The sequence below is a fragment of the Salvelinus namaycush genome, chromosome 38 (genome assembly GCF_016432855.1).
Source record: "Salvelinus namaycush isolate Seneca chromosome 38, SaNama_1.0, whole genome shotgun sequence".
NCBI classification, from domain to species: Eukaryota; Metazoa; Chordata; class Actinopteri; order Salmoniformes; family Salmonidae; genus Salvelinus; species Salvelinus namaycush.
The window spans coordinates 2,615,402-2,630,440 of record NC_052344.1 but is presented as its reverse complement, the minus strand read 5'-3'; the positions used below and the strand labels follow the sequence as shown (position 1 = coordinate 2,630,440).

Here is a 15,039-nt window from a genome sequence, read left to right as displayed (position 1 = left end):
GTTTCTTATCTGCTGGACTAATAAAACCAATACTGTGTGTATTCTGTGGGCACAAAGGGAATGCTCAGAAAAGGAGCAATTCGTATGTGTGTGAGTAAAGATAAAACCTCTACAGACACCACCCGCACACCTAACATTTTATACTTGCAACAATAACAAACCTTAACTGGTTTTCTTTATTAAAAACAGCTACTATAGGTTCATAATACATTCTTATTACACAGAGCTTTTCCGGTCCTTCCAAGCCAAAACATTAAAACAGCATATAACATTGTGCATTCATATGAGGAGCTTATCATTGCAATAACAACGAGATGCTAATTAGTCGTTAACCGGGCAACTTTTGGCTGAATAGTGTAATCAACACTGGATGATAATTCCAGTTACATCCTGTCTGTCTCATTATAAAGCACTTATACAAACAGCAGAGTACTCATGTTGAGAACAGTGTGATTATACTCTAGTAGGGCCACGGGTTAGGTTGGTAGAGAGTAAGGGATGTGCATCGTTCCCTTTCAAGACGATTTGATACGTATCTAGATACATGGGCTCTGATAGATACAGGAGGGATACGTTTTAGTTTGAATGTATTCGCATCGATGCGATTTGGTTCAATGCGATACGATTCGATGCACTAACATTTGTTGCATAAACACAATTATTTTCCATTCTAAATTCAAATGTGCTGCTGATGGAGGTCATGAGCTGGGCCTCTCTGAGCTGGATCTGTCTGAGCTGACTTCCGTGTGTGTGCGGTGTGTGTTTTAAATGATGTATGTAGTAAAGTAGGTACCTGAGTTGAGCCATAAAGGAGACTACCACCTCACTATCAATATCAGATTAGGGGGTGGCAATGTAGCCTGTTTTTTTTACCCCCCTGTTATTAAAGACAGTTTATTAAATCATTGACTGAATAGTTAAGCTACTGGATGATATCTTAAGCCTAAACGACAGAGAAGGATTCTGGAATTTTAGGGCAACCAACCACACTCAAGAAACACAAAGAAGTTCAAGGACATTATTCAAGGGATCGCAGTTGGGGGCACTTTGGTTCTGAAATCACCATTACCTACTAATTAACTTGTACTTTTTGCAGATTAAGTGATATGACATAGTCAATGAATATATAGCGCAGTTTTGGACTTAACCCCCCACTTCAAAATCGAAAGGTTTTGGCCATGTTTACGTTTTTATGGGGAGAGATCTTCCCTTCTGTCGCTTCCGCCATGCAGCACCCCTCGCAAATATGATTACTGTCCTCGTTATGAAATTATCAACTTTTCTCTGTATATCAAAAAATTACAACATACACTGATTGTTTAAACCAAAACTATTGCTGATGGTGAACTTGAACAATCAAAAGAAACTCTATTGTAAGCCCCATTCAGCAGGTAGGCTATAGACAGATGAGAGCTGTCTCCAGTAGCTTACCTTAATTTCGGTAAAACACCATTTTTAACTGAGCATAAATAATAATAACCTAGCAAATGCCATAGGTTGTCACTCAACTAATGAAGCCTAATATCACGCAAGCCATTTTAGCATTTAAATGCTGAAGTTGGAGCCTATCTGGCGTTGGTCAGTGTGGGAAGCAGGGCACAGTGCGCAATTTGACTAGGCTACTGATATTATATTGCCTGGGGTTGTGTGGAATGTAAAATTACTTTTAGATTAATGGCTGTCAACACAGTAACATGAAATTCGACACTGAAGGAGAGGACGCATCCGTTGACTTAAAATATGATTGGTATTTTCGGGAGATAGATAGAATGTAATATGAGCAAAACCTTTTCGTGAACAGGCGATACACAATGTTTGAATCGATTTTCTGACCGATGCATGCTACCTACATTTGGATCGGTTTGGTGTCCTCGGACAGATGCAGTTGTATCTTAAACACTTGAATCGGGCACCGATGCATATCGGAGAATCATTACAACCCTAGAGGAGAGCATACGTGTTAACTCGATTGACATCAGTGCTGGTTGGAAGAGCAATTCACAACACTAACGTTGTAGCTTAAGCTACAAGGCAATCATCATCTCATTTACAGTAGGCTTGTTCATTCTTGTTTCTTTGCCTAGCCTTTGTCTCTTCACAACGAGTCACAAATGCTGATATACAGTTTCATTTACACACTTCATATAATTCCTGTCGAACATTTTTTATGTTCTATCAAAGCAATATTTCCCACTCAAGCTAATCGTGCACAATTCAACATTGAGTTCATATGTAAACTCAGCAAAAAAGAAACGTTCCCTAACTGTCAACTGCGTTTATTTTAAGCAAATTTAACATGTGTAAATATTTGAATGAATATAACAAGATTCAACAACTGAGACATAAACTGAACAAGTTCCACAGACATGTGACTAACAGAAATGGAATAGTGTGTCCCTGAACAAAGGGGGGGTCAAAATCAAAAGTAACAGTCAGTATCTGTTGTGGCCACCAACTGCATTAAGTACTGCAGTGCATCTCATCATGGACTGCACCAGATTTGACAGTTCTTGCTGTGAGATATTACCCCACTCTTCCACCAAGGCACCTGCAAGTTCCCGGACATTTCTGGGGGGAATGGCCCTAGCCGTTACCCTCCGATACAACAGGTCCCAGACGTGCTCAATGGAATTGAGATCCGGGCTCTTCGCTGGACATGGCAGAACACTGACATTCCTGTCTTTCAGGAAATCACACACAGAATGAGCAGTATGGCTGGTGGCATTGTCATGCTGGAGGTTCATGTCAGGATGAGCCTGCAGGAAGGGTACCACATGAGGGAGGAGGATGTCTTCCCTGTAACTCACAGCGTTGAGATTGCCTGCAATGACAACAAGCTCAGTCCGATGATGCTGTGACACACCGCCCCAGACCATGACAGACCCTCCACCCCCAAATCGATCCCCCTCCAGAGTACAGGCCTCGGTGTAACGCTCATTCCTTCGACGATAAATGCAAATCCGACCATCACCCCTGGTGAGACAAAACTGCGACTCGTCAGTGAAGAGCACTTTTTGCCAGTCCTGTTTGGTCAAGCGACAGTGGGTTTGTGCCCATAGGCAACGTTGTTGCCGGTAATGTCTGGTGAGGACCTGCCTTAAAACAGGCCTACAAGCCATCAGTCCAGCCTTTCTCAGCCTATTGCAGACAGTCTGAGCACTGATGGAGCGATTGTGCGTTCCTGGTGTAACTCGGGCAGTTGTTGTTACCATCCTGTACCTGTCCTGCAGGTGTGATGTTCGGATGTACCGATCCTGTGCAGGTGTTTTTACACGTGGTCTGCCACCGCGAGGATGATCAACTGTCCGTCCTGTCTTCCTGTAGCGCTGTCTTAGGCGTCGCACAGTACGGACATTGAAATGTATTGCCCTGGCCAGATCTGCAGTCCTCATGCCTCCTTGCAGCATGCCTAAGGCACATTCACGCAGATGAGCAGGGACCCTGGGCATCTTTCTGTTGGTGTTTTTCAGAGTCAGTAGAAAGGCCTCTTTAGTGTCCTAAGTTTCCATAACTGTGACCTTATTTTGCCTACCGTCTGTAAGCTGTTAGTGTCTTAACGACCATTCCACGGGTGCATGTTCATTAATTGTTTATGGTTCATTGAACAAGCATGGGAAAACAGTGTTTAAACCCTTTACAATGAAGATCTGTGAAGTTATTTGTAGTTTTACAAATTATCTTTGAAAGACAGGGTCCTGAAAGTTTATATTGAGTTTATATTCACAAAACATTAGACCACCACCTTGTGGTGAAATTGGTGTATTAAAGCATCAGGCAGTGGCAAAAATGTACTCAACAATATTAGTATGACATTAATAATTTTATTGCATCACTTCATTTGATCATTTCAGCCCAGGGACAGCCATACAGGGACAACACAAGATCAGCAACAGAACAGGTAAAAATGCAGGTAGAAAATACAGGTAAAAGTAATTGAATTCTGACCAAATAAACATTTCTGAAGCTAATGTACACACTACTTTTGAAGAATCTACATATGTTATTAAAAGACAGTTTATTAAATCATTGACTGAATAGTTAAGCTACTGGATGATATCTTAAGCCTAAAGGACAGAGAAGGATTCTGGAATTTTAGGGCAACCAACCACACTCAAGAAACACAAAGAAGTTCAAGAACATTATTCAAGGAATCGCAGTTGGGGGCAAGATTGAGATAATCTAAGATACAGTACAAAGAAAAAGGATGATTATAACCCATTGTATATCACAGCTTTACTCTTCGGAATATTGCAGCAGAATGCAAACACAGATGTTTGTTTACATGGTTTATGGATGCTATTCCCGGTATAGAATAGGGAAATACAGACTAATTCAGTTATTTGAATACAGTCAGGGATGTTATATGTTTACAAAGAGAGCCACATCATTTAGTATAACTCTACCGTAGAGTTAAATGAAGATAAATCATAAATGTTCTTAATTTGCATTTTATTTAATTTTTTAAACCATAGTATAATACACAGATCGCTGCTTTACAATTTGGCTTTTACATTTTTGGGGCTCTTCCTCCATCCAAATGACATAATTCAATGTACAAGTCACAGTTCAAATGTACATTATAAACGTCTTGTGCTTTTCAAAGTATTCTTCACATGAAATGCATTCTCTCACATGTAGGGCCATGGGGGTTTTTCCTGAGCATGATCTCATCACAACAGGAAAAACTCCTGGCCCTACTCATTTTAAATAGAAAAAGTATAACCTATAGTTTTTCCAAATGACTGGGTTCCTCCTGTTCAGGTCAGGCTACCACATAAACCTCTGTACAGCTGGACTATTTGGCCATTGAAAAGTCTTGTTGACGAAGATGTAGAGTGTGGCTGCGTTGACGGCTGTGTAGAGCAGGAACTCCAGCACCAGTCTGGTGAGGGACGGCAGGGGCATGTGGAGGCGGTAGAGCAGGTACGGAACAATAAAGTACCTGAACTCTAGCAGCTTCTGAGGCACTGTGGCCGCCAGCAGACACACCAGGAACGCCAGGATCCAGAACAACGACCGGGATTTCAGAGTGTCCACGAAGTTCCACGCTGCAAATATGTATGCTGGGATGAGGGCAAAACGCACCGCCTCGTGCTTCTGGAAGATCCTCTTCCACACATAGAAGGGGAAGTGTCTGTTGTCAGCCAGGAGGTACTTGTGCACGAAGGTGAACTTCCACACTAGGAGCAGGCAGAGTCCTGTGATCAGTAAGTAGAGCAGTGGCTGCTTCTTGAGGGTCTGGAGGAAGCGGAGAGCTCGGTGGTAGCACAGCGACGTGGGGATGGAGAAGAAGAGGGCAAAGGAGAAGAAGTAGAAGAGCTGAGGGAAGTTGAGACAGGCCTCGTGACTGGTTCTGTCCCCGATTACGATCCCATCATTCAACACGATGAACGCGATAAAACCCACGGCAACAAGAATGTACGGCCACGCCACTAGCGTCACAGCCTTCACGTGATTGGCTGTGGTCAGGAATTCCAACAGGAAACGCATCACTCTCTTCACCCCACTTACGGAGAAAGGTATCTGACAGGGCGACTTGTCATCCTTCTTCTTCGACTGTTCTGTCCTCCAGGTTTCATCCATCTTGTTGGCCACCACCGTGGCGGCACAGAACGCCACCCAGATTATGTTTGTCTGGCGGAAGAATATGGCGAAGACGCCGAGGAGTGCCGAGGCTTTGTGACAGCCGTACAGGGTCATGAGGTACGTGAAGAGGATGAAGAAAGTAGATCCGGCATCTGTGTAGTAAAGGAAGTTGAAGAAGTAGAGCACGGGGAAGGTGGACAGGGACAGGGCTGAGAGAACTCTGCGGGAGGCAGTCTTAGTCTGAAAGAGAAACCATGGTTGTTATGACTGACAAAATGAATGCAATTGAAGCTTTAAGGGCATTCAATCATTTTTTAAAGGTCTTAATTTATACCAAAATTATTTGCGTAAGGTGAGTAAAAGTTGTACTGGAGCAAAAGCCATGTGTCTACATAAAAACAAAGCTTAGTGCAATATAAAAGCAGTTTACGTTTTTTTTGGTCAAATGTAATATATTTTCAACACTAACTTCCTTTTCACCCAAGTTTAAACAAATCTAAACATTGACATAGAATGTTTTGTTAGGATTAATTCTGGATCTAACATATTGCTCAATATACCCAACCTTTATTCCCCCAACCAGATTTAGCTGACAGCACAAAACACCAACTAAACACAATTAATGAAAAATATACCACATCACAAATGCTAGTGCACACATTGAAGCTTTCCAGAACAGGAGCTGGCCACCCTTGGGGATGTTATAAATGTAATAACATTAAATAACATTATTACCTTCTCTTTAAGGTGGAGCTTGCAGATGATGAGATAGAGCAGGTAGAGGATGCCACAGTTGAAGAGGAGGTTGATGAAGCGCAGCATTGCGGTAGAACACACTACCTTCCCTGTGAGGTCCACTAGCCACACCACTGGCTTGATCACGCCCACTGACGCCAGGTACAGGCCAGGAAGCGTGGTGATCATTGGGTCCCACTGGAACAACAAAGATAAAGGAAAAAGATCCCGTTAAAGAGCCTCTACTACAGCATTGAATTTAAAAGGGTTCATGTTATTTAAACTAGAGACAGATGCCAAATGGTTTAGTTATATATAGGACTATATAACACTGCAGAATTACAATGCTTTTCAGGATTCAGGCATGGTATCCACAATAATGACTAGCGAGAGTCTAATCTGTCTGTGTTCATAGTCACAGATGGCTTAGTTAAGGGTTAAAAAGTCTAGCTAGCAATCTGTCACAATATTCCAAGGACAAGCGTTGCGTTAATCCGACAAGCAAACAATGTAACAAAATCAAGGAAATGTAATTGACAGAGCAAAATGATACCTCGTTGAACTTCCCGTAGCAGTATTTCTGAGCTTGACGGACGTGAAATATTTCGTCCATGTAGGGCTCCCTTTGCTCCCGAGTTATTTTGGAGAACAGGAGACACGAAACCAAAAAGTTGGTGCTGCAGAGAGCAGTGAAAATGTACCCTTCGAATTTCTCCATCTTCACCTAGAAATTCTGAACTAACGCGGAAATTAATCTAAAATTAGCTAGATACTTATATATGGTATACGCAACATACAACGTTTAATTTCATGTTAACTACGGATGAAATGTATATAAAATGACAATAAAAATACAGATATTTTAATCTAGCTAAAACGCGAACGGAAGAGTTACATTTTTTGACAGTTTGGTGTTCCCGTCAGTGGAAGGTAGTCCGTACAGAAGCTGTTTTCAAATTCTAAGTTCCTATCAGTATCATTTCACAAATGATTGAATTGCTTCTTTGTCGTACAATCGTTTTAAAAATGCGAGCATATATCTAATATATTTTATTTCATAAGTATTGACAATTATTAGGTACAGCATAAATATTTTTAGTCGTGTAAAACCGGAACCTTTCAGATTAATTGTGTTACTTTGTTTTTGTTCCCTGTGTATTTTTTTTTTTTTAACCACGTGAGATGGTCTAACTGAAATGTTCGAGTCTTTTTTTATCCACAAATTCGTTTTTCTTCAGTTATGTATTCAACTCAGGAATTGGAACTCTTTCCTGATCGTACTGTAACTCAGTTGCTATTCAAAGATGTCAAAAACGCTGCAGAATTGAGGAAAAATGCCATGGAAGGAAAGATTAATGGTGCCTTGATAAACCCGTCTATGGTGAGACAATGTAGCTAGCTAGCTAGAAATGTTGGTTTGATGTAATGTATGCTTGACTGAAGTTGATGTAATGATCCACAAACTGATGATTTGAAATGTTTGCAGATAGTGAACCCCTTCCAAGTGCTCGTGGCAGCAAACAAGGCGGTCCATTTACATAGTACTGGAAAAATGAAGACAAGGAGTTTATATTCCGAAATCATCTACAACCTTTCACCCACTAATAATGTAAGTAGCCTCTAAATGTATCTCTCTCACACACACACACACACACACGTTGACACTCCTTACAAAGTAATATCCCATTCCAATGTCTTTGACACATATTTTCCTTTAGATTTCAGAGGCCTTCAAGAGGTTTGGGATGTCAGACAGTGACAGTGCTGTTCTCATAGTTCTAGTCCATCTCAAAGAGGAGACGCAGCACATGACTGACATCATTGCCAAGGTGGATGGACAACAGATCCCAGTTGAAGATGTCTCCATGTTGACCGACCCTGCTAAGGTCAAAAAGGTTGGTCTTGGTTTTTCTGTCTAAATCTTGTTTTTCCTGTGTGTTGGACGCACACACACACACTAATATAATATATACAGTGCCTTCAAAAAGTATTCAGACCCCTTGACTTTTTCCACATTTTGTTACATTACAGCCAGAAAATGTTTTTTTTTTAATCCTCTGCAATCTACACACAATACCCCATAATGACAAAGTGAAAACAGGTTTATTAAAAGTCAAAAACATAAATACCTTGTTTTCATAAGTATTCAGACCCTTTCCTATGAGTCTCAAAATTGAGCACAGGTACATCCTGTTTCCATTGATCATCCTTGAGATCCTACAACTTGATTGGAGTCCACCTGGGGTAAATCCAATTGATTGGACATGATTTGGAAAGGTACACACCTGTCTTTATATGGTCCAACAGTGGATGTCAGAGCAAAAACCAAGCCGTGAGGTCAACGGAATTGTCCGTAGAGCTCTGAGACGGGATTGTGTCGAGGCACAGATCTGGGGAAGGGTACCAAAACATTTCTGCAGCATTGAAGGTCCCCAAGCACACAGTGGCCTCCATCATTCTTAAATGGAAGAAGTTTGGAATCACAAAGACTCTTCCTAGAGCTATCCGTCTGGCCAAACTAAGCAATCTGGGGAGAAGGACCTTGGTCAGGGAGGTGACCAAGAACCCGATGGTCACTCTGACAGAGCTGCAGGGTTCCTTTGTGGAGATGGGAGAACCTTCCAGAAAGACAATAATTTCTGCAGCACTCCACCAATCTGGCCTTTATGGTAGAGTGGCCAGACGGAAGCCATTCCTCAGTAAAAGGCACGTGACAGCCCGCTTGGAGTTTGCCAAAAGACACCTAAATGACAAGATCCTCTGTCTGATGAAACCAACATTGAACTCTGGCACCTGGCACCATCCCTACGGTGAAGCATGGTGGTGGCAGCATCATGCTGTGGGGATGTTTTTCAGTGGCAGGGACTGGGAGACTAGTCAGGAACGAGGGAAAGATGAACAGAACAAAGTACAGAGAGATCCTTGATGAAAACCTGATCCAGAGTGCTCAGGACCTCAGACTGGGGCAAAAGTTCACCTTCCAACAGGGCAACGATCCTAAGCACAAAACAACGCAGGAGTGGCTTCGGGACAAGTCTCTGAATGTCCTTGAGTGGCCCAGCCAGAGCCCGGACTTGAACCCGATCGAACATCTCTGAACAGACCTGAAAAATAGCTGTGTAGCGGCGCTCCCCATCCAACCTGACAGAGCTTGAGAAGATCTGCAGAGGAGAATTGGAGAAACTCCCCAAATACAGGTGTGCCAAGCTTGTAGCATCATACCCAAGAGGACTCCAGTCTGTAATCACTGCCAAAGGTGCAACAAAGTACAGAATAAAGGGTCTGAATACGTATGTAAATGTGATATTTATGTTTTTTTATTTTTAATGTATTTGCAAACATTTCTGAAATCAATGACAAAGCAAAAACAGGTTGAGGGGAAAAAACTATTGAACACCTTTTAGAATAAGGCTGTAACAAAACAAAATGTGGAAAAAGTCAAGGGGTCTTAATATCTGTATGTATTTGAAAAAAATGGCAGAGATTTTGCCAAATGTACGTCTCTGTAAACGTGTTTTGTTATGGGCTTGTGATGTTGCAATGGCAAGTACATTTTTTCTATACCTTGTCAAAGCCTTTTTCAACTCCATTTATATGACTCATCTCACTGATACTGACAGTGTATTCTAGAAATTACTGAAATGTTTTCCAATTAGCACTTTTGGAGAGTGAAGAACTAAAGTGTCCCCAACTGATTTTTAAATGCACTTTTGGGATGGAACCTTGCGTAAGTACAGTTTTATCTAAGCAATACTGAAGCTCTTTTGTGAAATGTAGATGTGGAGTGGCCCCTCTCGGTATTGAGCAGGGATGCAAACTAGTCACCTTTCGGCAAAATTCGCAGTTTTGAATCCAAAATAGGTGACCTACAGTGTAGATCCGATGAGAAGTTTGGGAGGGGTGCTTTGGATCACTACTGGCTGTAATTGAACGAGTGATGCGTGTTTGTATGCGAGTGAGTGATGCCTGTTTGGAGCAATTCTGGCTGTGTCCAAGGCTCAGCCAATCGTTCACATTACAAAAGAATGCAGCATGCGAATGAAGAGAGAAGAGACAACCAACTTGCTAGTTACAGCATCAGCGCTCGCTCTGGAAAGACAGCAGAGTGTGGAAAGGCAGTTTGCCAGTTACAGCAGCGCATCCCCTGAACGATAACGAAGAGGTAGGTGAGAAGCCTGACAACGGAGACAGGGGTGAGAAGGTGTTGAGCATACTTCATGAGCTGTAACCGAAAAACAACTGGCATTTGGAAAGTTTGAGGTGAGGGAGAAGGTGTGGTGGAACAATAATTGTTAGCATTGTTAAGTATCTTGGTAGCTGGATCAAATTCTCCGTTAGCTAGCCAGAGAAATGTTGAGCAACATTATTCAATTTACAGTGGGGCAAAAAAGTATTTAGTCAGCCACCAATTGTGCAAGTTCTCCCACTTAAAAAGATGAGAGAGGCCTGTAATTTTCATCATAGGTACACTTCAACTATGACAGACAAAATGAGGGGGAAAAAATCCTGAAAATCACATTGTAGGATTTTTAATGAATTTATTTGCAAATTATGGTGGAAAATAAGTATTTGGTCAATAACAAAAGTTTATCTCAATACTTTGTTATATACCCTTTGTTGGCAATGACAGAGGTCAAACGTTTTCTGTAAATCTTCACAAGGTTTTCACACACTGTTGCTGGTATTTTGGCCCATTCCTCCATGCAGATCTCCTCTAGAGCAGTAATGTTTTGGGGCTGTTGCTGGGCAACACGGACTTTCAACTCCCTCCAAAGATTTTCTATGGGGTTGAGATCTGGAGACTGGCTAGGCCACTCCAGGACCTTGAAATGCTTCTTACGAAGCCACTCCTTCGTTGTCCGGGCGGTGTGTTTGGGATCATTGTCATGCTGAAAGACCCAGCCACGTTTCATCTTCAATGCCCTTGCTGATGGAAGGAGGTTTTCACTCAAAATCTCACGATACATGGCCCCATTCGTTCTTTCCTTTACACGGATCAGTCGTCCTGGTCCCTTTGCAGAAAAACATCCCCAAAGCATGATGTTTCCACCCCCATGCTTCACAGTAGGTATGGTGTTCTTTGGATGCAACTCAGCATTCTTTGTCCTCCAAACACGACGAGTTGAGTTTTTACCAAAAAGTTCTATTTTGGTTTCATCTGACCAAATGACATTCTCCCAATCTTCTTCTGGATCATCCAAATGCTCTCTAGCAAACCTCAGACGGGCCTGGACATGTACTGGCTTAAGCAGGGGGGCACGTCTGGCACTGCAGGATTTGAGTCCCTGGCGGCGTAGTGTGTTACTGATGGTAGGCTTTGTTACTTTGGACCCAGCTCTCTGCAGGTAATTCACTAGGTCCCCCCGTGTGATTCTGGGATTTTTGCTCACCGTTCTTGTGATCATTTTGACCCCACGGGGTGAGATCTTGCGTGGACCCCCAGATCGATGGAGATTATCAGTGGTCTTGTATGTCTTCCATTTCCTAATAATTGCTCCCACAGTTGATTTCTTCAAACCAAGCTGCTTACCTATTGCAGATTCAGTCTTCCCAGCCTGGTGCAGGTCTACAATTTTGTTTCTGGTGTCCTTTGACAGCTCTTTGGTCTTGGCCATAGTGGAGTTTGGAGTGTGACTGTTTGAGGTTGTGGACAGGTGTCTTTTATACTGATAACAAGTTCAAACAGGTGCCATTAATACAGGTAACGAGTGGAGGACAGAGGAGCCTCTTAAAGAATAAGTTACAGGTCTGTGAGAGCCAGAAATCTTGCTTGTTTGTAGTTGACCAAATACTTATTTTCCACCATAATTTGCAAATAAATTCATTAAAAATCCTACAATGTGATTTTCAGGATTTTTTTCCCTCATTTTGTCTGTCATAGTTGAAGTGTACCTATGATAAAAATTACAGGCCTCTCATCTTTTTAAGTGGGAGAACTTGCACAATTGGTGGCTGACTAAATACTTTTTTGCCCCACTGTAGTTGATCAAATTATTGAGTTTGTGTGAAAATTAGCTGACTAATAAAGTCAGACAGCTAGCTAGCGTTACACAATCAGATGAGCTAACGTTAGTAACCGAACCAATTCACTATAGTATTAACTGGTATATGACTTCTTGCCGTTCCTCAAGTTATAACTTTAAAGTAGTTGCTTACTGGACCCTGGCAATCTGTGTGAAATTTTAACTAGCTAACAAACTAACTACTATCTGTGAACCAATGTTTTCTACAGTATGTGGTTAATTTTCAGAATGAGAGAATTGGGTATAAATGAGAAGTTGCTTGTTAAACAAGTGGTTTCAGGGATCAAGTGTAGCTGGAGCTGGGCCTGGCTGTCACGACTTCATGTTCGGCGGCAACGGTCTTCTAGCCATCGCCGCTCCACTTTTCATTTTCCATTTGTTTTGTCTTGTTTTTCCTGCACACCTGGTTTACATCTCCTCATAATTACTATGTGTATTTAGCCCTCTGTTCCCTCCATGTCTGTGTGGGGTATTGTTTATTGTCAGGTTGGCACGCTTCCGGCTGGTTTGCGCCGGGTTTTGTTTCACACCTGTGTTTTGTGGCAGCCGGTACTTTGTACTTGGTTATTGTACTTTGTGCCGTCTCACTTGTTCTTTGGGAATTTGTTTTTGTGACGCGGTTGCGTTCTGTTCAAAATATTGCCTCAGTAAAGTGCTTTGTCCACTCATCTCTGCTCTCCTGCGCCTGACTTCCATGCACCAGCTACACCCAGCATTGACACTGGCTTAAGCTGGATGCCACTATCGAGGTGAAAGAAACGCCACACACTTTCCTTCTTTCAATACAGTGGATAAAAGGTGTACGCCAGGTGTACTCTCTGTCTGAAAGAGGTCAATTATGCCAACAAAGGGTATCATGCTCTGCTGGCACATTGTAGAACATATGTCCACAGGCAGAAAGTGTACAATGTAATACAGTGCAGTGTAGCCCAAAGATATTGCTTTTGTTGTGTTGAACTTGATGGTTACACTTTTGTATTAAATGTTTTACTCAGTGAATGTTATTTTTGCACACGTAGCTTTGTGCACTTGATCAATATCTACTATAGTGGCCACTACAATAGAGCAAAAATAGAATTTTATTTCTACTTTAAGATGTTTTTTCCCAAGTGCAATATTTAGATGTGTGTGTGTGTGGTCACACACTTTCTACTATAAAGGCTGTCATGGCTAACTGCTATATTAGTGTATTGTTTTTTATCAAGACTTGAGTGTCATATATGCAGTAAGTCTAGGCAACAAATAACATTGGATTGCTTTCTTCACATTTTTTAGCTGGGAGTTTCATTCACATTAACCACTTTTTATTTTACACACAGAGACTGATCTTGTAGATCATATTCTTTGTTGCTTAATTAGTTAACCTGCATTTCCCCCTAGCAGGATTTATTTTGCATGTTTCAGTGCAACAACAAAAAAGTGTCACCTTTTTGGGCCCTCAACAGTGGACATCCCTGATTGAGACTTGTCAATACACAAACGCTCCCTTAGATAAACGTGTCTGTTCTTTTTGTAACGATGGATCCGTTAAAACAAGCTCATGCCTTGCTTTACTGTAGGTTACACAGCGACATTAGGAATGATCTATTAAGTCAACTGTCAAGCCAGAAGAAACATTTTAATGTTCTAGGTGAAAATAATACATTTTGTGATTCTATCAGGTAACGATAATGTAAATGATTGCACCAAAGCCTGCCACCTTATCCTCCAATGGAGACTTTTCTTTTTAAGGACCTAAACGTCCTTTTATCTACTGCATCTGCATACATGTGTATAGATTACGTAATGTATAATAACTGATACCAATAATGTATAGATTGTCATGTATTATAAATGACTCCAAATGAAATATTTTGCCATGTTTGACTGACTGCTTTTAGTATCTCAACTCACTTCGACTGGTCCACAATGTGGTTTTTTTAAAGTCTGTATTTTGTACTGTAAGCTATTGTGTCATTGTGGAGTGACACTTTGAATACATATTTCTAACTCACCATGCTCTTGTTTTTTTCTCTCCAGCTGTACAAAACCACACCCCAGGAGGATATGTGTCTACTGGACGCTGTTGTCTGCAGGATGGCAACCAAAGATGTCATGTAGCTCAGCAAGAAGACATGGCAGCAAATGGAACCATTCATGTTATATCATTTTTTTTTAGTTGTTGAGCGTTTCACATTGATGTTGTTGCACAATGTCATAAATGAAATGTTTTCCTCCTCGAATATGTTATTAAACATGTTTATTTTTCGTATGACTGTTCATTTACACATCAGCAATGTTGAATCTGGTTAGAAAGTGACATACGTAGGAGTACCAACCTTAGTGGTTAGTGACTATAGCTCGGTTCCCATCCAATTGGCTACAGATTTTCATGCAGATACTCTAAAATCTGCATAAAAACTATATGCACATTTCCCCATCAAAGATGTTTTATCAAATTGATTTGTTGCGGAGAAAAGGTGTAGTGCACAAAAAAAAAAAGATGGAGTGCCATCGCATTTTCAACTCAACTGATGGTTTTGTCACAAAAAATAATTATATAGCGAATGTGCCCACCGTTATGGCCACTCTGGCCTTGGCACTGCGCTCTAGTCCACAGTTCGCATATACAGTGCTGGTATTGTCTACATGATGAGATTTTTATGGGCAATTTAGCAAAACTATTAGTATTTATCAAATGTCAGCCAAGCATCGA

General features: G+C 41.4%; 2 protein-coding genes across 2 annotated transcripts; one reads left to right on the top strand and one right to left on the bottom strand.

Annotated features, from left to right (window-relative positions):
- Positions 1-3,801: 3,801 nt before the first annotated feature.
- Positions 3,802-7,250, bottom strand: alg10 (ALG10 alpha-1,2-mannosyltransferase). Its single transcript, XM_038977844.1, has 3 exons — positions 6,875-7,250; positions 6,322-6,519; positions 3,802-5,826 (listed from the first exon to the last, which is right to left on the bottom strand). Exons 1-3 carry the CDS (start codon positions 7,037-7,039, stop codon positions 4,768-4,770), a joined length of 1,422 nt encoding a protein of 473 aa, XP_038833772.1. The 5' UTR covers positions 7,040-7,250; the 3' UTR covers positions 3,802-4,767.
- On the top strand, positions 6,811-14,595 carry tprkb (Tp53rk binding protein). The gene is made up of 4 exons (XM_038977845.1): positions 6,811-7,702; positions 7,808-7,930; positions 8,040-8,216; positions 14,364-14,595. The coding sequence occupies exons 1-4, from the start codon at positions 7,562-7,564 to the stop codon at positions 14,442-14,444; spliced, it is 522 nt and encodes a 173-aa protein (XP_038833773.1). The 5' UTR covers positions 6,811-7,561; the 3' UTR covers positions 14,445-14,595.
- The last annotated feature ends 444 nt before the right edge of the window (positions 14,596-15,039 follow it).